Here is a 24,274-nt window from a genome sequence, read left to right as displayed (position 1 = left end):
TAATCTCAATAAATGAGAAAAAAAAGCAGTTTTCGCCTTGTTTTTTGGGAATAAAATGTTCTATAAATGAGGCTCTGGATGATAAATGACCAAACCTCCTCAGTAAAAACCTTCAGAACACAGAGAGGAATATAACTGGAGAGTTTGGCGTCTGTAGGAGCTGCTGAAGTGGAGATTTCTGAGTCAGAGTGAGAAGAAAAAAACTCTTTTTGAGAAAACGGCCTTTAGAGATTTGAATTTAGGAGAAATCTGTAGACTCCTAAACACCTAAATGTGCATTTTGGACATTTTCTTTCCACTAGTCTCAAAGACGGCATGTTATGGAAGTAAAATAGCCCAAAATCTCAACACCAGTGCATGAAAAAAATGTGTTTTTGCCTGTTGTGTGTCACCAAGGTGCTTTAGGGCGTCCATTTTGGCTCAACAGCACAGGACTAGTAGCCCCATTTACCACTGAGAGGAACATTATGTCCAAACAGTCTATAATTTCTACACACTTCATCTGGGATGAATGTAAACACATGCAAATTAAAGCTGAACGTCAGCACTTTAACCTCATTGTGGTTGTTATGTTTCAAATTCACTGTGCTGGAGTGCAGAGCCAAAACTAAACTGTCCCAAGTAGTTGCAGCTGTAAGAGAAAGGGGTTCCCACTCCTGGATTCAGAAGTGGAACAACCGTTAAAAATAAAAGTCGTCTTTATCCTGCACCACTTGAGGAGTTTTAAAAATGTTTTGTGGTGAAGAGCAAATGTTCCCACCGCGCTGTGAAGGTGGAGAGTGGAAGCAGCTACTCGGGCAGCAGGTCGTCTCCCAGCTCTTCGTCTGCAAAGTCGTCATCATCCAGGCGCTTCTTGGCTCCAGTCTTCGGTCTCTCCACCTGAGGCCCCAGGGGGTCAACGTAGGACGCATCTACACACACAGGAGGAGGATTTACTCATTATGAAATGTCCTGGGCTCATAGTTAATTATTCGTGAATGCTTTTTAATGCATGCGGAAGCTGAGAATGATGTTATCAGAGAGGTGGGATATCAGCAAGGAGAGATTAATATGTTAGACAAGAAGAGGAAGAGGAGGGCGACGACACTTTAGAACAAACACCAGCGTTCATAATAAAAGTATAGACTTATGAATTAACTAAAACAATGACATTTTTAAGAGATTAATGAGATAACCATGAAAACCTTTGGAGTTGGTCTAGTAGATCGCCTCAGCCGGGAACAGACGGCGAACAAGCTACAAACCCACCAGACTCCATTTAAAAAAACTGTTATTTTACCTCACAGATCACAGGAGTTGCTGGTTGACTGCTGCCTTAATCGGTTAGTTTGCTTGTGTTGCTGTGTGTTACACAAATATTGTGTTGGATCCAAACTAACCCATTAAAAACACCAAAGTGGCACAACAACACAAGCAAACTTAATTGATGGAGACAGCGGTGGAGCAGCAACTACTGTGTAAAATCACTGTTTTTGTCAATGGAGTCTGGTGGTTTGAAGAGAGCGATATTATGTTCTGAGAAGTAAAATTCCTATTTTTCTTTATGGAGTCTGGTGGGTTTGAATAGTGCAACACAATGTCTGTTTGTGGTTAAACGAAAAGGATCTTACAGGTCAAACAAACAATAAATTATGTAAAAATAGGGTCAAGGTTTAAAAATACTGGAGTTATCTTGGATTTTAAATTCAAAGAGCCTTTTGGGAATCACGGCAAAGGACAAAGGATTTAAAGATAAAAGAGAATAAGTGAGACAGCTGGTGTCATGCAATTGATTGAAGAGAGAAAAGGTTTCCTCACCTATGTCTTTTGGGCTGCTGGCCTCGTAGGGCTCATTCGAACCAGGAAGTGACCTCATCTTGGCGCTCAGCCGCTCTCCTTTGGTGCTGCTGCTGCTGTGGCCGCTGTCTGCTCAAAACACACACACACACACACACACGCACACACAAACACATCCAAGGTGATCGACTGGAGCAACTCTATACGTTTTTGTAGCTACCAGTCAAAAAAAAATGTTGTTAATTCACTTTTAGGACTATTTCTCCCCAAAATGAAACCAGCACTATTTGCCGTACGTTCAAGCACATGTCCGAAGAGTTGTCTGCGTTTGTATCGAGTGGCGTCGGAGGTCAAACTGAAAGTCTGCATGCTTTTCTCACATTCTGAAAAGTCAACATGGTGGAGATGTGAGATTTTCATCCCACAGACAGTCAGACAAGAAGCATCTGTGTGTTTCCAACCTTTTCTCATCTATAATCTTCTTTCTTGACCGTCATTCAAACATATAAAAGTTGAAATTGGTACAAAACTCTTTCCTGGAATAATTAAAAGTTTAGTCCTGGTTTATATTTTTCCATTTTGAGCTAAGATGAATGTTTCAACCATTTTTCTTTACCTTTAGCTGTCTACACACACACAATCACATGTGGCTGATAGTTTATCGGTAATCATTATAAGAAATATGCAACAGATCAGCCTCACACTGAGATGTTTAAATTCCCATTTTCCTCTTAAATATGTGAACAGTGTTCTTAAAGTTTGTAAATACAATTTTTAAAAGTGTGTCCCTTTAGCAGGACGTTAAATAGCAGTACCAGCTCGGACACAGAGCTTCATAAGATGTAATGAATATGTTGGAGTGTGTGTTTGTTCCTGGCTCAGATGACCGAGGCGGTGTGCTGAGCTGAAGGACAGACAGACAGACATGACTACAGACAGCAGCAGCCCACATCTGGCTGCCAGGTAGCTTTGGAAACTGACGAGAGCAGAAAAACAGGAAGGAGGAGGAGGCCTGATGTCCCACCTTCCCTCACGGTCCTGAACATCTCACAAGAGGCCTCGCAAACCGCTGGAAAACTTCTGCTGGAAAACTGACTCTCTTTTTTTTTCCTCCCTATTTTTTTCTTGGATGGTTTCAGTGCTGTTTTTTTCCCTTTTATATTACACAACAGGGAGACACTGAGAAGAAGGATGACACGACAGGTTGGAAGCCAGACTTTAAGTTGACTCTAACTGCAACAGTTTCCACGATTTAAGTTTCAATTAGTAGGTTTTTCTTACGAATATCCATTATAGTCCTGCAAGGGTTTGATAGAGATGTTAATGGGTATCGATGAGTCAACTTCCAGGCTTTTAAAACTCATTTTCCTGCAAATTACTTGGAAAAACAGCATAACAAAGCTTCAAGCTCGTAAATAGGCTAAATGTAAAGACAACAAATAGTAACAGCTGCAGCATGATATCAATGTTGAACCCTAATCTAAACCTTTTACTACTAATTCATTTGCACAGAGAAAAGAAGAACAGAAAGAAAAGGATAACTCTGCTATATTTAAACCGGCGCCCTATTTTTATATGTTTTGGGGTGGAAATGGCTGGATCGCCAGTAGATCACCTAAGCTGGCAGCAGAGTTACAGTGGCTTTAACGTGATCCTGTGGGAAAATGGATCTACTAAAAGAGCTTGTTTGATCCACTGACAGGCTCAGAGTGTTATTCTAAGTGTGTGACAGCATCATGGAAAGGATCCCTACAGAGAGAGACCTGGAAGATCCTTTTGGTTTAACCACAAACAGCCGTTCTATCGCTCTCTGCACACACACCAGACTACATTCACTAAAACAGGGATTTTACACAGGAGCTGCTTGCCTATTGTTGTCTTAATCAATTAGTGTGTTTGTGTTACTGCGTGACCTTGGTGTTTTGAACGGATAGTTTAGATCCAACACAATATTTGTGTAACACACAATAACACAAACAAACCAACTGATCAAGGCAGCAGTAGACCTGCAACTCCTGTGTTCTGCAAGGTAAAATTTATGTTTTTCTCACTGGAGTCTGGTGGGTTTGAATAGTTTCCATTACAGAAAAGGTTACATAAAAAGTAGGGATCTGTAGGGATCCTTTCCATAATGTTGTCAGACACTTAGATTAAAGAACGAAGCAGATCTGGAAGCGTGAGAGACGAACTTCTCTGCTGCGACGCACACAAACTCAAACTTACAGTGAAGTCAAAATATGCAGACTTTACAGAAAAGAGGGAAAACTCTCAGGTGCACTAGAGGATTTCTCAAATATCTGAAAGAGGTTTGGACGCCACAGTCCAACATCACAGCTGCCTGTCAGGAGATTTCTGGACCGGTTTCAGGTGTTTTGACTGAAACACTACACTTAGGTGTCTTAACTTGAGCGTTTCGCCACAGTGAACTGCTCCAACCACTCACGTGTACTGTGGGAAATAATGCAAAGGTCACTTCGATTTTACTGAGTAGCAAAAAGGACTTGCATAACATTTCTGTGCACATGCAGTGGTTTTATAAAGCACAACACAAAAGGTTAAAACGCTGCCATCAAGCCAATGAAACTGTCCACATTTTGTCCATTTTTCTGTTGGAATGTGGCTCTTGTATAAATGAAGTATAAATAAAGTTTTGCTTGATTGCACAGAGGGAAAGACCACCCAAATGATACTGCTGTGGTTAAAAGCCACTTCAAGTCCAAGAGTAACATAATTTGTCGTCGTGGTTCAGCTGCTCACTGCAGAGGAGGAGGAAGAGGAAGAGGAAGGCAATAATCTAACCGAATGAACACCCTGTTTTTAAAAGATACCTGATGCTCTGTTTCATTCTGGAGCAGTTTGTGAAGCTGCAGATTAATCAGAAACTCTGGAAGGCAGTAACCGGCAGAATTATTGAAACGAAACAAGCTAGCTCTAGTTTCATTGTCCATGTGTCTGACCAGAAGCACAATCCTACAAATTTACAGTTTTCAGAGGGTGTTACGTACCTCTCCCCGAGTCCAACAGCGGACTGAGTCGTTTAGACTCAGACTGAGATACTGGGCGGCAAAGAGAATAAAAAGAGCGAGAATAAAAGATGAAGCATGAAAGGAAAAGAAAATAGAGACAGAGCTGGACTACAAGTTATTACACACAATGGAGAAACCAAGTTACGCTGGCATGTGTGATGGGAGCTGATGAGAATTAAATTTTTTCATGACCGTTTGTTCTCTCACCTGATTTTACATCCGTCTCTGATGTGGCGTAAGAAAGAAATAAAGAAAGAAAGAGGTTTGGAGTTATCGTAAAAAGCAAAATTCAAGCATCAAACAGCTCCTCAGACAGCGAGAAGCCTCTTTTTAAACAGATGGAGTTACAGCTCAGGCAATAGGAGACAAAATGGAGCAGTAAAAGCACATCTAATTGAGTTTATCAGGACTCAGGGGAATAAATGAACTCTTGGCGCATTAACAGGTACCTGATTACACACACACACACACACACACACACTAAACTACACAACGTTCAGGACAGACGTTCAGCCGCACGAGAGAGCAAAGCTGGGGCTCGTTACAGTTTTTGGCAGCTCTCTAGTTTGTCTGGACTGCGTTTGAAATGTGCTGATGAGCCAGCTTTCCAGTGTGGGAGCCAGTCTAGAGTGTGTGTCTGTATTTGTTGTGGATCTGTAGTGAAGGAGAGCTAAAACTGTGGAAGTCTGTCCTCTGCGGAGTGCGCTCAGGGGTCCTAAACACTCTCATCCTACAAAGACTTAGGATGCTTCAGTTATTCTGACCCAAACAGTTAGTTCGGCCTCCCATTTTGGGATTAGATGGGGAGCTACAGTTACACATCCAGACCCCACAACAGTTCCTTTTAAGGAAAGTAATCAGACTTGTAACAGGACATGGACTCAGTGTGGTGTATCGAGGTATACCCGTGACGCTGGCCTTCTTAGGAGAGGTGAGGACAGGTGTGGAGACGCCTGCTGCCCAGCAGCATGTGTGGACAACAGACAGGAGGCAGAGGGAGGTGATGAGGATTAGCTACACAGCTTTGATTTCAATTAAAAGCATCTTCCCTTTAAGGCTGGGCATGTTTTAATGCTATTGCTACCAAAACAATACTATTTTCCAAAGCTTAATTTGAGGAATATAAACATGTCTTTCTTTAATATCAGTTTTCATTTAACAGAGATAGAAAAAGAATCTTTAAGATCTTTTTTGTTTAACTGGAAACAGCCCTTTCCAAGCCACCAGACTCCATTGGCAAAAACAGTAATTTTACACAGGAGTTGCTGGTCTACCGTTGTCTCGATCAGTTAGCTAGTTTGTGTTATTGTGAGACTTTGGAGAGTTCAGAGCCAACAAAAAATTTTCTAACACACGATAACACAAACAAGCTAAACAATCAAGGCAGCAGCAGACCAGCCAACACTGTGCTCTACAAAGTAAAATTAGTACTTTTCTCAATGGAGATTGGTGGGTTTGAACTGCGCAATACAACAGCAACAATAAAACAAAATCTATGACTGCTTTTAAATCTCCTCTTTGAACATTCTTTTATAATTAAATTCACACTGTGAATTTCATTTATTTCTAGTTATTATCTAGTTTTCATTTCACAGAAACAGAAAAAAAAAGTCCTTTAACACAAGCAGCAGAATAAAAACATAATTTAAGAGACAGAATCTGAGAGAAAGCAGCCTGTTCACATTACTAACTGTACCAAAAAGTATTGAGAAACACAGCGACACAATGGTGACATGTAATGTTCAGGGTTTATTTACACCTCTAACTTCAATCACGTCCACACCAGATGTTCAACTTGAAGATAATTTGAAGATCTGTGTTTGTGCTGTTAGATGTCTACATGTCTAAAAACCGTAAACATGTGGAGTTACGTAGGTACAAACATTCCCACACGTGTGTGCAAAGCAGAAACTTTGTATGTTATGGAAACAACTGACTCACCACCACTCCCGGCGCTGCTCTCTCTCCCGTCTTTTCGACCTCGGCCGCTGCCCTCCCGCCCCGACTTCACCCTCTGCAGGAAGAGAGAAAGAGGAAATTTAGATTTAAATGCAGAATTTCATAAGATAAAGGTTTATTTGTACTGATATTTCTCCTTTAACATGAGCACACGGAGCAGTGGTTTAACCCTCTACATATAGGAGTGTTTGCTTCTAATCCCTCTAATACTTCTAATTCTAACATGCAGTTATATCAGTAGTTGTTTTTTCACTGTCGTGCAGTTTGGAAAATATCTGTAGGATCGTTTCTCTGCTCCAACAACGTCTCTGGGCTGATTTAAGAGCAGCTGCTTCTGATTTGACAAAGACGACTCTGTTACTCTGAATCTCCTCCAAGAAAAGAGGGAGTCGTTTTCAAGGGCCTCAAGTTTGGGAGCGATCGCAGATAAGAGTTAGTGCATCTTCAAAAGATAAGGTTAATTTAAATTATGTGATATTTGGGGTTTTAATCATCAGAGCATGAATGGAGTGAAAATCATGAATCAGGAATAAGACAACAGATGTTACAGAATATTCCTGTGATCTTGATTTACCATTTAAAAAGGGGAACTTCAGCCAAACATTGCTGTGATGATGATGTATAATCGGTGAAGGAGGAAGAAGGAGGTGTGAAATAAAACAGACGATATCTCTGATTCTGCTGCACAGAGTTTAAACTGCTCATTGTGAGTCCAGCAGTGTTAATGAAGATCAGAGCTAAATCCAGCAAAAACCTACAGGTAATGTTAGTTTGGAGGATATTTATTAAGGCATAATGGCCGACGAGGTGTCCATTATCAGGAATTAATGGACCACGTGGAGGCAGAGAACCGGACACCTCGAAGAGCATTATACACTTATACACACGGCCATGTGCTAAATAAAAAAAAATGACCATTCATTTATATTTTCATGCGTTTTGCAACCAAAATCTAAAGTCTTTCACAAGCCGTAGCTCCAGTTCCCTGATAAAAATCAACAGGGGAGGAAAAAATAACAGCTGTTTTTCATGCATTTCTGGAGCTGCAGTGGCCACTGCCCATTTTATGGCAAAAGGACGTGTGTGTATGCTTTCAATCTGTGTGTTCTTGTCCAGGAACAGACGACAGGACGCCAAGACCTCAGTGAGGAAAAGATGATTAATGAAAACTCACAAAAGAATCTGTAATATGAGAGTTCAAAACAAGCCGGCCATTTATTAGGCTGCAAAATGTTAATATTATTCAGACGTATTACATGATTGAAATGTTATAATATTAAACTATGCTGCTTGTATGAGGTTAGTTAAAGGATAAATATTTTTAAACATGGGCCCTAATGTCACATATTCTGGGTTTAAAATGACTGGTAGGTACATTGGAATGGTCCAGTAGATGGTCTCAGCCAATAATGGCTGTAATGTAATGTTTCTGTATTAAAACACGTCCAATAAAAGTGTTTTAGTGTTCAGATTGTTATTCCAAGTGTCTGACGACATTACAAAAAGGATCCCTACAGAGAGAGACCTGGAAGATCCTTTCGGTTTAACAAGAAACAGCCATTATAGCGCCCGGTTCAAAGCCACCAGACTCCATTGACAAAAACAGTAATTTTACACAGGAGTTGCAGATCTACAGCTGTGCCAATCAGTTCCTTCATTTATGTTATTGTGTGACTTTGCCGTTTTAAATCGATAGTTCGGATCCAACACAATATTTGTGTGACACACAACAAAACAGACAGACTAACCAATCAAGGCAGCAGTAGACCAGCAAGTCGCGTGTTCTGCGAGATAAAATTACTGTTTTTCTTAATGGAGTCTGGTAAGCTTGAATAGGGCGATACAATGGCTGTCTCTGGTCAAGTTTTTGTATCTATCAGTCATTTCAAACGCAAAATATGTAAATATAGGGCCCAGGTCTTAAGTAAATCTGAAGGCAACATACTAGAGATGCTTAAATTACACTTTAGACTCACTAAACAATTATATATGTATGAGTTATATCTTTAAAAGCATATGGTTAGGGTTAGGGTGTGCTAGTTATCAAGGTTCCTGCTAACCACCAACCTCATCTTCGGTTTGTTCCAAACAAACCAAAGACACAACATAAATATCTGTGATGAAAGTTTTTATTAAATGTCTACAGGGTGAATCGCCACCAGGTTGTAGCACGTGGTGATAAAAACACAAGAACAGGTGTTTATTTATTAGCTGTGAAGGCGTGACGGCCCAGATACACACCTGTTCTCTCATCTCCTTCATCTTCTCCACCTTCTTCAGCCTTGTGGCGTATTCTTGGACTTCCTTCAACCCCATGTCCGTGCACAGCCTCACCAAGAACCGCAGACCTGGACAAAAACACACACACACACTCAATTTTTTATTTTCTTAACACTCCAGTCAGACGATCATCTGCTGCTGGTTTTCTGAAAACTGTCCAACAAGCAGGGAAACTTACATTCCACATTTTCTGGAAACTTGCGATGGATGTCTTTATACGTTTCCAGAGCTTTCTGGTAGTTTCCTATGAAGAAAAAAGAAAATTATCTGTAATGACAACTAAATAAAACACATTTTTCTACTAAAAACACATTAACAAGAACCCCAGGGATAATTGTTCTGCTTTCTGCTGTTTTATCGTTTTAATGACTAAATCAGTTTGGGACTTCCAGTGTGGAGTGAATCTACTTTTCTATTATCTTATTTTCAGTATCAAACGTGTGCCAATATGCTGTTTTCCTTCACCGTGACAGGTAAAGAACAGAACCGGTCTCACCGCTTCGTCTGTAGCAGCTCGCCACCATCAGCTGCCACTTCACCTGAGTCGGTCTGAGAAGAGACACAGCAGAGAGACGATCGAATCAGTAGAAAGAAAGAGAGAAGAAAAGAGAGAAAGAAAACAAAGAAGCAGAAGAAGAAGAAGAAAATGAAGATGATATTGGTAAAAAAAAACAATTGTGAATTCATCTGGAGGGCAAACAAAACCAAATAATCTGTCCTCTTTGTTCAGAGAGAAACTACCTCCAGATGCAAACACAGAAACAAAGTGAAATACGACGCAAATCACTTCATCAAGTCAGAAAACAGCAGAAATAACATCAGTTCACAGACGATAAAACAACTCTTGGGGCTCGATTCTGCCAAAAAACACATTTTTTGGTATTATGTCGGATACAAACTGCTGCCAGCTGACATTAATATCAGTCCCACACACATCTATTCATGATAGTAATAATATGATAAAATTAATTTATGTAGAACTTTTGTTTGTCTTTTCTTAACAATGGTAATGTTTCAGTGATAATGATTAAAAGTGCTTCACAAAACAACAGAGGAGGTGGCAGCAGAAGATGGAGAAGAAGAAAAAGAGAAAGAAGAAGCATAATTACTGTAGAATTAGTCACAGACTTAGAAAAATATTTTTCTCTTTCTGTAACCAACAAATTAAAAGTTTTCCTTCATTTGTTAACAAGGCAAAGACAGGACGGCGACCGCAGCAGCTCCATGAGGTAGTCGTCACGCACAGGTAGAGGTGGCTTTACCTTCCGTCCTGTTGTCTTAGGGTCACTAAAGGTTACTCACTGTATGAGCGTGGCTCTCTCGAAGTACTGAATGGCCTTCTCGCAGAACTGAGTCTCGATGTAATAAGCCCCGAGCCACTCGATCACGTCGATGTTGGAGGGGAAGTACCTGAAGGACTGAGCAGCAACACGACCCAACAACATCAGAGCACGTGTAGGTAACCACTGTTAAATCAATCAATACGTAAAAAGAACAAACACTCAGTCGAGCTTCTCGTACCTCGTAGTAGTGCTGGAAAGCCTGGGACTTGTCTCCCTCCGCGTCATACAGCTCTCCCAGTTTGGCCAATACCTGGGGGTCGGTGGGAGTCACACTGATGACCTGCATCAGCCACTCGATCGCCTGCTGGGGATCCTCCAGGAGCTCATAGATGAAGCCAGTGAGTCAAGGACCAACAGAAGCAGGTTTGAATCATCTTGAAATAACAAGTTCGGTCTGGTGCCCTTATAGATTTAAATATATAGAAAAGCTTCACAGAAGAGCAAGTGAACTGATCCCAGATGTGAAAGAAATGTCACATGAAGAGATGTTAATAAAACTACAATAACTTTTTTTACACTTTGTGCTGTAAAAGCCTGAAATGAGCTTCCACAGGATGTCGTGTGGGCTCCTTCAGTTAACTGTTTCAAGAATAGATGGGATCAATTCTGGTCAATAAGGGATGTTTTGTATAATTATAGAGCCGATTTGTGATAACTGTTAGTATTTTTGAAAGTTTTGAGTTGTGGAGTCTGAGGTGGAGCATTTATGTCCTGTACCAGAAATGTTCAAGAAATAAATAATAATACATTTTTGCGGTTTTATTTATTTTGCAGTGATAATTGATCATCACTGTAAATGTGACAGTGTTGTGCCAAAAGTCTAATTTTCAACTGCTGTCCCTTAGCCAGAGGTTAAATTAGCCATGATAATAACATGCAAAGTGAAATAAAAACTGTAGAAAGTAGGACACATAGCAGCTGAACCAGAGAAGAGCTTAGAAAACAGTGTTAGGCAGACAATCATTTAAAAACATGACAAGATAAAATCACATTACGGACGGACGGACAGATTCACTAATCTCCTCATCGGTAGGATACAGGTTGGCCAGCTGGTACATGACCTGGGCGCTGTTCCTCAGGATGGCGTGGAGCTTCAGGAAGCAGTCCAGCCCCTCCTCCAGACGGTTCAGTCTCTTATAGGTCAGACCTGGTTCAAGTGGACGGAGGCAAAAATAAATAAAAATAAAATAATTTAAATAAACAACTTTTAGGTACCACAGCAAATGTGACACCCACAGGCCCCATTCAGAGCTGGTGTTAGCATGCGTCTCAGTGATTCTTTAAATACATCTGACATAAAATGGCATTAAACATTTATTAGAGACGTTTTATTCCACCTGTTCAGTCCGATGGGAGACGTGAACGTGATTCTGACCAATTCTTTGGCCCCAAAGTCACCAAAGTGAATACTGGAGGCAGTTTTCACAGGACACAGATCTTCTGAACACTGAGACACTAACATGGATTTTAGAGACGGACACATGAGGAGGAAATGAACTCTGTGTGAGACCTGCCTCTGTCTCCAGTGGGAGGCTGTTGAAGTATAACCACATTCACTAACAATAAATAGAAGCATTGTGTGTTTGAACAGCAGCCAAAGACAAACTAAAGTCCTCTGTGACTCTGAAGCTGTTTTCTAATAGAAAACTAGTTGATGTTCAGATGGATTATTGATGCTCCAGCAGCCTCATCTGCTTCCCTCCATCCACACCACCAGGAGGCCACGCCCACTCAGGAGACAGGAAGTGGAGACCGACTGCATACGTGTACAGAATGTGGTCATATGGAGCCCAGACAAATGTGGTCTGAGCCATCAGATGTCAGTGTGTCCTCACTGCATCTTGGGTGCATTCACACCTCTACTTGGAGCTGCGCACTTAAGATTGGATCACAAAAGACGCATGTAATTAATGTCTAAGGGTCTGAACGGAGCCTCACATATTCCACGGACACCAAAAGGGTCTTTACAGTGTATCTGACATACATTAAGTGGACATTTTTAACCTTTGCTGGCTGAAAACAGCCTCAATTTAACATTTAAGTTTCCAGCCTGTTAAAGTTAAACGTCTGTTTTCAGCTACAACCTTTGATGGTGTCCAACCAACACGAGAGACTAAAAGCATCATCCAAAGCTGCTCATTGAGTCTCTGCATCAGCCCCCACTGTGTTACTGTATCATGGAGAAGGCGGTTACCCAGGTTGTAGAGAGCCTCGGTGCAGGACGAGTCGTTCCTCAGAGCCTCTTTGTAGAACTCCGCAGCCTTTTCGTAGTCTTGCTTGACGAACACCGTGTTGCCTTTGTTGATGAGCGCTGCCGGGTTGTAGCGATCGGCGTTCATGGCGAGGTCGGCGTATCTGTCAGCCTGCTCGAAGTCCTTCTCCTGTAACGGGTTCGTACACAGAATAGTGGCCGTGAAAGTTTATCTTCAAATTATAAAAATAGCTTTATTTATAACGAACAAAGACAAGCTACAAAGTTCTTTACTAAAGAAAAAGACATGAAAAATAACCAGATGAATGATTAATATCAGTAGATCGATACAGTAATACTGATGAGCGAGGTATGGATTATTAAAAACAGGTTCCATGGCGGCTACAGGTTAGCTAATTAGCTAATAAAAGGCCTCAAAAAGGATCAAGCAGTCTTAAATATTTATTTATTGATTGTTGTACGCCTGAACATTTAATCTTTGATGAAAGTTCAACAATTTGACACAAAATACTGATTTAAAAAGGATTTTATTGATTTAAAAAGTTATTTTCTTTATACAATAAATGTTGGACAAGCAGTCAAACTAAATTGTAGACCGAGTTAATAAAGAAAATGAAATTTAAGTTAGCAGTTTTCAGTTGCAGATAGGTTTAGGAAAAGATCCGGGTGTGAATAGTACTGTTGGCTACTGACCCCTGGGCCCAATATTTCATCTTATTCAGGCATTAAGCTCTTAAAAAGGAAATCTGAGGGCTTTTTGATTGGTGAAAGAGAGGAACTCACCAGGAAGTAGAGGAAGGAGAGGTTGGTGGCTGCAGCACTCTTCACTCTGCTGTCCTTCTTCTCAAACGTCTTCAGCGTTTCCACCGCCTGACAGCACATTATAGAAGGTTACACAGCAGTACGGTACAATTTCCCATAAGAACAAGCCAATTTCCCCCCAGTATGTAACACACCTACAAAATGTTCGCTGGGTATAAAGAAAAAACTGTGAAATTAAAGCACAGAGGTTTATCACAGAGGTGCTTTGGTTTGTACTGAACTGTATTTGACCTGCGTGGGTCTTCAAAAGTATCATGTGTGTCACGTGTTGTTGTTGTATGTATCACATGACTGTATGGAGACATGTTGTTGTTTTTTGGAGATATAAAATAAAAGATGCTTCAGTGAGACTCATGCGTCTCCTCTTATTGTACAATAATATCTTTTCATTTTCAGCCACCTGTTTCCTTGCAGACTACTTTGGACGTACGATATGGATAAAAATGTTCTGTTCAGAAACACTGGCCCCAAAGACCAGAAGGCTTAACGTCCCCCAGAGGAGGTCAGACTTTGTTTGTTATGCGAGCTGCAAGTGAAACTTCTTTTTTTGTTCTGCTGAAAGTTTACATGGACGAAAGAGATGTTTTTAGTAAAGTGCCAAATGTTTTTGCTGATTTCTTTTGGCTGGATCACGATGAAAAACTTGAGTTAAGCTTTAGGAGGGAGACTTTAGAAGAAAAGGCAGAATAAGACTGAGCTATAAAATAATTAATAATGTAGTAATTTTGTAATGGACTGAGTGTTTGAGCACTGCAGCTGTAATTCTGGTGTCTTGTAAACCCATGAGGGTTGACACAAAGATAAATAAATCATCATCAGTGCAACAAACATTATCATACACTCTGAATTAAATAAATCAATTAAAACTCAGTGATTTTCTCAACTCCAGTGATCTGAAGCTGAGCCATCATTGCTTCAATAAATAGCTTATCATTATTCCTCATGTCAGCAAGGCTCATTTATGATGTAGTTTAATGTATTTTTTGGGAGACAAAGCTGACAAGTGAAAGAACCACCACAAACCATTAAAAGGTCCAAAAAGCAGATGATTGATTTGAATTAAACTCTTGTAAGTGTATTTCATACTGGGGACAGTTTCCTGCAGTGTTAGTGTGTAAAAGCCACTTTGACAAACCACCAGCTAGACTACAGCTACACTGATGCTGCAGGTTACACCACCACCGTCGTCTGGAAGGAGCGTTAAAGCACCACACACGTGCATCAGATGTATGTGGACCTCCAAAGAGTTCAATATTAAACAACAATCTTTGAGTTTCCTGTGCAATATTGAACTATTGATAGATATGTATATGCACTTATTATTCCTTATCTATATCTTTCATTTGAAAAAAAATAGTGTAAATTTTTTTCAATATTCTGTCTAAATCTTGTAAACATCTCTATTTAATTTATATTCTTATATCTTTATGTGCAGAGGAAAATTCCTCGTAACGTGAAAACATACTTGAAAACATACCTGATTCTGATTTTGACTAAAGCGCCTTGTTATGCTAAACAAACACGCTAACGCTAAAAGATATCTGGTTACTGTGTCTGTGCAGCAGCTTCTAGTTGACAAATGAAAACTTACGTTAGCTAACAGGAGCTAACTGGCTAAATTTAATGTACAGAGACAGAAGGTACGTGATTGGCTGAAAGGTGTCGTCCTCTTTCAAGTGACATTGTGAAATAAAAAAATTTTATTTCATTATTAAAAAAGGCATTATGAAGTAAAAGTTGATATGAAATGTGTTATAAGGAAAAACATGCCATGATTGTAAAAGGACATTTTGAAATAAAATGTCTATAATGAAGCAAAAGACACCAAAAAAATAATTAAATTATTATGAAAATAAATGATGTTGAGTTTTGATGATTCCTTCAAACATTTCACAAGTTGTTGGCTCATTAATAAATAATATTACACACAACTTATGTGAATGATTATCTATTTCATAATGTCTTTTGCATGTATTTATTATTGAACATTTTGGGGTCCACAGATGTAAGGCCCGTCAGTGCAAGGAAGTTGGTTTCGGCAGTTTTATGTTATTGGAAAAGTCTCATTCATTTTCCCTGAGAGATCAGTGGTGTGTTGTTAAAGGAGAAACCAGGATTTAAAAAAAAAAGCATGCTGAGGTAATAACATGTCAGGGAAATAAATAAAACAACACAAGATAAACGATTGTGGAAACAAAAGGCACACATACCTCAACCTTAGGCATGCAGATGGGAAGGAAACAAGACAAAAGCAAGAGAGAATGGAGGGCAATGAGAAAAGGGGAAAATTCACATGGCTGAAACAGCCTTAGCAGGAGAAAACAGATCATCCACATGTTACATACATTTAAAAAAAGGGAAATACCACTCAATTTAACTGTTAAAAAATGGGCCTGCTACTGAAACATACAGTTTGAGCTTTAATGAGAGAAAGTTTCCCCCCCAAGTTCAGAATTCACAACACAATTATACAGCAGTGATGATATAAAAAGAAATCTATATATCTATATACTGGTTTATTTATACTTTAGTAATTATGTAGAACTGAGACATGAGAAATGTTTGGTTTGAGCTTCTGGCTTTAAACTGGGAATTATTATCATTTTTATGCATGTTCAAAAATATTCTAATACAAATATCAGTTAGTCTACCATAGCGGCCACTTTTGTGAGTCAGGAGGGATTATTTGGATCTTCTATTAAGCTCTAAACATAGATTTGGAGGTAAAATATTAACAGTGGGACGTATAAAGTTTGTAGTTCGCCTTCCATAAAAGCACACAGTAAAAAAAAGGAGTGAGATGTCTAAATTGAGTGGTATTGCCCTTTACAGTGTTGAGACAAACAGTGACCTGGTTGAAGTCCTTCTGTCTGAGGTAGGTGATGGCTTTGTTTATCTCCAGATCGTTGGCAAGCTCCACGTACTGAGAGCTCTTCACCATGTCCACACACCTAAAACACAGTTAACGTATCACAACATTTCATCGTCTCTGCAAACATGTTTAACTATTATTATATAATAATTATTTCATAATTTTTAGGGTTTAAACACAGGAGGGGAAAATTAATCTTGTATTGTTGTTTTCATATTTGACTTCAGACTGACCTAACTGGGTGGAAAAATCTTAATCTGAAGAAAAATTACGTCAAAGGAAAAAAAAAAAAACTTGTCAAATCTCAGAAACACAAATGTAGTTTTCAAGGTGGCAGCAGATCTTCAGGTGTAATCAGAGTCCTTAAGAGGACTCTCATGGATCTGCAGTTCCCCTGTACACTGTGTGCCCTCTGGTGTTAAGATCTTAGAGGATAACTCTGGTGTTTTTAAAACTGGGCCCTATTTTTACATGATTTGGATTTGAAATGACTCGTAGGTACAAAACCTTTTGGAATTGGTCCAGTAGCCATTGCAGCCTGTTTTTCGGCTGTACTATAATCCAAGTACATCCACTAAAGGTGCTTGTTTTTAACCACTGACAGGCTCAGATTGTTATTCTGAGTGTCTGACAACAATATGGATCCCTAAAAAGACAGAAGTGTTTTTGTTCAACCAGAAACAGCTGTTATATCGCTCGGTGCAGGGCCACCAGACTCCATTGACAAATATGGCCATTTTAACTCAGAGACCACAGGAGTTCCTGGTCTAGTTTCTGTGACTTCGGTGTTTTAAGACATTAGTTTGGATCAGAACTTATTCTTTCAAAACACCAAAGTCACAACTCAAACAAACTAACTGATCGAGGCAGCAGTAGACCAGCAACTCCCTGCTGTGTTCTGTGAGGTAAAATCCCTGTTTTAGTGAATGTAGTCTGGTGTGTGTGCTGTTTGTGGTTAAACCAAAAGGATCTTCCAGGTCTCTCTCTGTAGGGATCCTTTCCATGATGCTGTCACACACTTAGAATAACAATCTGAGCCTGTCAGTGGATCAAACAAGCACTTAAAATAGGGCCCAGGTTTAAAAATACTTATTATTAGTTATTATTTAAGATTTCAAAAAAACACAACAGCAACAAACCAGTCAAATCCAGTAGCAAAAGAAGTCTCAATAGCCGGAGCGATGAGCTTGGCTGCAGTCATGATGTACTTCTCAGCCAGGACTTTTCTATGTGAACAGGGAGAAAATGAGACAGGAATTAAGGAGAGAAAAACCCCAAATATTAAAGAAAAGGATTTAAAATACAGTGGCTTGTTAGGATGAAGACAAACGTGTGTGTTTGTGTTGTGTGACATTTTTCTTACAAATCTCTCTCCATCTGGTGAAGTTTGTCGTTCTTGATGGCCTCGATGACCATATTTGAACTGGTGTCTTCCTGAGAGAGACGACAGGACGGCGTTTACATGAAGATGTTATTACAGGCACCACAGTCAGTACTTGTTATACCTCGCTGTTGTTCTAGCTGCTGTTACTTTGGTGCTTTAACACATTAGTTCATCATAACGGTGGTTAACAAACCAGCGGGTGACGTCATGGTGGCTACATTACCACTTCTTTGATACAGTCTTTAGCGCAACTGCACCAACATCAACATCTAATGGTTGATTAATTATGGGATGATATTGTGCAGTTTACTATATATAATTCAAGTCTGTGGATATGACAGGATTTAAAAGTATTCAGTACAGACTATCTATACAGCGTGCTTAGATTTGTATTGTATTGAGAAAGATGTCTTACTCCTTGGAATGAAGACAGACAAAGAATGTCGACACTCACACACACAGAGAAAAGGCACCAACTAAATGCTAAAGATTTTCACATGCTTATCAGTAAACGTATATTAGCGTGACTCACATTAGACGGGATGTACTTGTCTTCATCGTCGATCCCCAGAGGAACGGAGATGAGCTTCTGGAAGGCCTTCTTCATCCTCTCCCTGTCTCCGATGGCGTAGTAGCACAGGATGAGGTTGAAGCCCGTCTTGATGTTGGGGCTCTCGCTCATGATGTGCTCGAAGGACGTTATGGCGTCCGAGTACTGGCCCATGCGGACGAAGACCACGCCGATGTTCTGCATGATCTTGATCCTCATTTCCTTGTGAGCGTTGGAGATCTGGTCCAGAGCCATTCGGTAGAACTTGATGGCTTTGGGGTAGTTCTTCTGTTTGACGTAGATGTTGGCCATGTTGACTTTCAGGCGGCCTGGAGGAGCAGAACATGTGTAGTTCAAGGAATAAAAACATACAACAAACACAGATATGACAAGCACAAAGCAAAGTAGTGGTGATCTTAAAGCTGGAAGACTGTTACACTTATAAAACTCTACATAATGAAGTAGATGCTAGTTAACGGTCTTTCTTGTTTTCCTTCCTCTTTTTTTCCTCTTATTGGTGCAAAAACAAGACAGCGCTGAAAACAATTATTGAAGAGGAGGTTAACGAGACACAAGGGCAGACGTGCTGCACCATCAGTCCAGAATCATAGTAAGGAACATCCTCTTTCATCCAATATCCATATAAAAAGGGGGCATATTTTGCAAAATGCACTTTTTAATGTCTTTTCAACATAAAACAACAATCCTCATGTCCTCCCTCCATCTGAGGAGGTGAGGACCAGACTGCTGGATGGATCAATACTGGCCGTTTCTGAGCGTTTGGAAGTTTTGTCTCTTTATGTTGTTTTGCTGGTTAACTTTAGCATGCCGCTAAACTAGTGTTCTGCTCTGGTAGGATCCCAAATACAAGTATGAACCTGACAATGAGCAGAATAAAACACTACACCATGAGTGAATTCAGAAAGGCTGCTGAACTTGAATGAAGCTCTGCTCACCTGCGTTATTGAACATCTTGTTCTTCACGATGACCTGGTAGGTGTTCAGGGCCTCTGGGTACATTTCATTGTTTGCATACTGGTTGGCAAGGTTGAGCAAAACCTGGTAATGACAGAAATATTCATTTTTTTCATTGATCAAATAATAAAAATAGACAATTATGTCAGGAACTAATTAACTGAATCTAATTTTAAATTTTCCTTTGTCCTCTGAGAGCTGTGCCCACATAGCTGCCTCTGAAATCAAACTTGTGTGTTGAGTGTTAAATCTTGACAGATTTACTGTGCCTCCCCCTGAATGAGTAAAAAAAAAAAACACTTAACGTTCAAAGAAATGAAATTCCCACGGTCTTCTTAAATTAAAATAAATTAAAAAAACACTATGTACGGTTTGTGTTATGAAAAAAATACACACAAGATGGCTCACTGCACCATTCAGACACAAGGTAATTCAAAGTGCTTTACATGGACATTAAAATTAAACCGAAAAACATTAAAATTGTGTGTAAAAGAAAATAAAAACGCAAGCAGCTAAATAGTCAAAAGTTGTTGTAATGTGCTCCACCTCAAGAGTGTAAGAAGGAAATGCTCAATAATTTCATTTACACACACTGGAACAACAACTGATATAAAGCCACAGACTGTATGTAGAAGCTGGCGAAGGCACTCGTTGGTTTGTGGAGTGCCAAGTTTGACATTTTGGCCGTTGTCATCTTGGTTTGGGAACTAGAAGTGACCTCTGCGTCTGACTGGTTAAAGAGCAGGTAGCCCCGCTTCACTGTTCAGACCCATAATTACAATCCCTCACACGTCCACTTCTTTTACACAGTCTATCCATGCAGCAGCTGCACTTACAGAGTAGGTGAGGTCTAAATTGATGTGTTCCGCACTGCCAGACTGTTCCCTCTGTTTCACCAGTGCTCGCTCCTTCCTCCCTGCCTCTTTGGCCTTTTCAAGAGCCTGTAGACACACAGACACACACACAGGTCAGCAGTAGTGACACCAACATGTATGTCCACTTCAGCTGTAATAGATTTCTGTTGCACTATATGATGAATTAAAAACTCAATCTGTTTTCTAATTCGGTAAGATATGGCACACGTTTTAAAGTCTCTGCACTGGTTATCTGTCTCCTTTAGAATTGATTTTAAGATCCTTTTATTAGTTTATAAAGTTCTTAATGGTCTTGGCCCCTTATATTTATCCGATTTGCTTTTATCTTATGAACCCTCTAGGACCCTCAGGTCTTCTGGTAGTGGCTTTTTTTAATTAAACCTAAAACCAGAACAAAAACCTATGATGAGGCAGCATTGTGCTATTACAGCCTGGGAACAGCCAACCAGAAGACCTGAGGGCAGCAGGGAGTGTTGATATTTTTTAAAGCAAACTCAAGACCTACCTTTTTAGTGATTGTTATCTATAAAGCACTTTGTGTTGCATTTTGTTTGTATGAACAGTGCTATATAAATAAAATCTGATTGATTGATTGATATGGAAAAAGCTCTGATTTGGGTATTTTGGCCTACCACCTTTTAGGCTTAACAAGTCTCAGCAGGTGAGTCTAAACTAAAAAAGCTTAATTACAGTGTTAAACTTGGTAGAAAATGTAAATTTTTACAATATAACAGAGCTGACACAATGAAAAATTAATCTCTGTTTATTCCTTCACTTGTCTTCAAATCCAAATGACCATTATCCCTAAACAGTGTGTTAGAGAATGACAGAGTCTGACCAGTTGTGAGGCTCCAATGCTGTGGGCCATGCAGCTCTCCTCTATCAGGTCGTTCACTTTCTTCTCCAGGATCTTGATCTTCTCCTCGGGCCTGCAAAACCACAGGCGACAGAAAGTGAAAACACAACACGGCCTCGGTCCACCTGCTCCTTAGAGACCGTTTCTTAACATGCAGGCCTGTAACTCGTGCATCGCTAACGAGAAAACAGTCATATTGATTAAGGCAGGGATAATCTTTAAAGAGACAGTGACAACTCACGTGTCATCATTCTTTGCCTCAAGTGGAGGTGCAGGGCCTTTGGACTGGCCCAGAGGGTCAAAGTTCGAGCCTGGAAATACAGATTATACTTTATAGAGCTCCACAACTGTCTATTAAAGGAAAAATGACTAATTTGATTGATTTCATTTATGGATTATCAGATACAGAAACAAAAAAAAATCTACAGGATAATACATTAAAGTGAAAACACTTATTTCCAACTTGGTGCCAAGAAGACAAAGAAGAAGCACAAGACATACAAACATAAAAACGGAGCAAAAACAATCCTAAAAACAGCTCTTTAATCCAAACACATCATCATAAATGAACAAAAATAACTTCCACAATGCCGACGCAAGAAAACGGAGCAACCAGACAGTCACAACCTGAAGCCTCATCACGTGATGATCCAAAACAACACACACAAAACAAAACAACAACACGTGGACACGAGGGGGAGAAATTCACAGTAACAGCAAAAGCTTAGTCCACCCACAGCCAAAACACATGCAGAGGGGCGACTCACTCTTTTACAATTAGACAATAGAGAGTGACGACAATGGAGCAGAAGCGCTGCTGGATCACTCTTTGGATACTCCAGGTGTACTGTGCTTTTTCTGTCTTGTGAAGGACTCGTTGCATGGATGGAAAAGGATCTCATTCAAACATGTAACCTGCAAGTCGCCTTCAAAAGCGATCAAAAGCAGAGCGTAGGATTTGAGCAATATTGCATTTTGCAATATTCATGTAGTTTTCCACTATCATATTTTGTAGTAGTTGTACTGTGCATTTTTTTAAAAGGAGACTTGAAGTTTACATTGTTGATTGAGAGCATTTTCTACATGCAAAGTTCAAGATTCAAGAGGTTTACTGAAAGATATATAAAAAAAAATAGAAATAGAAATAAAATAAAGATTTGTAAAGATCTATATATGGGGCACATAAATATAAAAAGTAACATAAAGGTGCTTATACAATGAGCCCTCCACAAGACAGACCTTAGAAGGTTTCTGTTTGTGACTCCCTTAAACTCACCTCGGGTCAGGGAGGAGGTGTAACCTGCTGCTCTGACAGCAGTCATTGGTCGGGCTGCTCCATCCTGTCACATTTGAAAACAGCAAAAAGAAAACACAGCATGTAGTGATGCTTCAGTTTCACACAGTTTTGTTAACAGCATGAGGTTTTTGTTGAACTGATTAAATACATGATGTTGAACAGTCATGAACATACAAACCAACAGTAAAACCTTCAAGAAAAACATATATTGGTCCTATTAAAATCACTACACATTAAGTATTGAGTACATGAGATTAAATACTGTCAGATAATGTATAATAAGAACTATGCAGGACCTTAAATGCACGTATCTGTGGTCAATCACGCTCACCTGCACAGCTCCAGTCATGGGTCTGCCCATTGAGGAGGCCATAGGGATCCGAGACTTCATGGAACAACAAGAACAAGTTAAACACTTTTAGCTGGCAATGGCATTTATCATGCAAATAAGACAAAAGCACTTAATTAGAGTGTATATTCAAAGTGCTTCTCATAGATATATTAGTCATTGTGAATGTATGTTGTTGTGTGATCATAATGAAAACGATCATTGTCTTCAGAAAATTAATCCATTTTATTGTACTTACTCCAAAGGAAGTAGCTAAAGGCCGAGCTCCAATGGCAGTGCCAGGAAATTTAGCGGTCATCTGGATCAATAAAGACATTTTCCATGAGGATTAACAAATAAAAATTAACAATGAGGACATGATTTGTTCTCCCTCTCTCCATCCCCTCACTGTCTCTCTGTCTCTCATTTCACTTCAGATCAATGGAGCTTTACTGACATGAACGTTTCAGGAGCAATGCTGCCAAAGCATCAAAATATTAATATGAAACATTAGTATGAACACGGCAGCACGGTGGTGCCTCACAGCGAGAAGGTCCCAGGTTCAAACCCGCTGGTTAACTGGTTTGAACCTTTCTGTGTGGAGTTGGCATGGTCTCCCCATGTTTGAGAGGGGTTTTCTCAGGGTTCTCCACCTTCCTCCCACAGCCCAAAGACATGTGGGTTAGCTTAATTGGTGTCTCTAATTTGCCTGTGAGTGTGAACAGTTGTCTGTCTCTATGTGTCGGCCCTGTGATTGACTGGTGACCAGTCCAGGACCAAAGCATTAAAAAAAAAAGAACAGCGAAATATAATTTGTCCAATAGTTTGGACAGTAAGCATTCATATAAATATTAATATGACATTAAAATTAATTAGATAATAAAATGCAAACAGTATATCCTTACATTTGTATCTTCTAACTACATTTTTCAACAGCTGTGTGTCTGTCATTCCCTGTCCCTCAGGCTGTGGCATGTTGACAGACAGACAGACAGGCAGACAGGCAGACAGACAGACAGAGAAGTGTCATACTCACCGGTGGTCTTCTTCCATGACTTGTCCTCACGGCTTGCTGGAAGCCCACATCGTTCTCCAACTCCTTGAAACGGTTCATCAATTAGACTTTTTTTCTTTGCATACCCATTTGCACGAGTAAATTGATATATTGAAATTACTCGTGTTGTGGTTCGCCACCCCTCCATCTCATATCGCATGCAGCAATAAGTGTATAATAGTTGGCTCGGAAGCTGCCAACCTAAGAGCTAGCTAATATAGCATAGAAGCTAACTCACCTCGGAGTCAAATGTTGGATTGTAGTCGTTGTAGCCCGAATAAATATCATCCTCCTCCACGGCCAGATGCACATTTTCCATTTCTCCGTCTCCAGTGAGGTGGTTTGACGAAATTCTCCTGAAAATGGGGAAATAAAAAAAGTTATCTGTGCGTGCTAACAAGCAAAAAATTGTTTGTTGTCGTTTCGGGAGATCAATCCCACAATTCAAAGCGGCGTGGGCGGGACGGCTGAGCTTGCCAGCCTCTGATTGGTTACCTACTCGTCACTCATCAGTGAACACGAACGTAATTGGCTGGAGCTGATTTTATCTGTTGCTAGGATACACGTGTAACTAACTTTTCCCTCTGAAGCACCATTTTTAATTTCAGTGTCGTCTTAAACAGCTTGATAGCAATTCGCTTAACAATAGCAGCTAATTAACGGCG

General features: G+C 40.0%; 1 protein-coding gene across 1 annotated transcript; it reads right to left on the bottom strand.

Annotated features, from left to right (window-relative positions):
• ift88 (intraflagellar transport 88 homolog) lies at positions 1–24,030 on the bottom strand. Its single transcript, XM_070838176.1, has 26 exons — positions 23,848–24,030; positions 23,592–23,654; positions 22,815–22,874; positions 22,559–22,612; positions 22,207–22,270; positions 21,172–21,241; positions 20,913–21,003; positions 20,036–20,140; positions 19,181–19,283; positions 18,207–18,553; positions 17,654–17,724; positions 17,430–17,516; positions 16,270–16,369; positions 13,380–13,466; positions 12,579–12,765; positions 11,424–11,531; positions 10,563–10,714; positions 10,344–10,459; positions 9,538–9,590; positions 9,220–9,285; positions 9,003–9,109; positions 6,747–6,816; positions 5,010–5,027; positions 4,782–4,832; positions 1,798–1,905; positions 1–911 (listed from the first exon to the last, which is right to left on the bottom strand). The coding sequence occupies exons 1-26, from the start codon at positions 23,926–23,928 to the stop codon at positions 790–792; spliced, it is 2,541 nt and encodes an 846-aa protein (XP_070694277.1). The 5' UTR covers positions 23,929–24,030; the 3' UTR covers positions 1–789.
• Between the last annotated feature and the right edge of the window lie 244 nt (positions 24,031–24,274).

This window comes from Pempheris klunzingeri, chromosome 10 (assembly GCF_042242105.1).
Source record: "Pempheris klunzingeri isolate RE-2024b chromosome 10, fPemKlu1.hap1, whole genome shotgun sequence".
NCBI classification, from domain to species: Eukaryota; Metazoa; Chordata; class Actinopteri; order Acropomatiformes; family Pempheridae; genus Pempheris; species Pempheris klunzingeri.
This window is presented reverse-complemented; position numbering and strand designations above follow the sequence as displayed.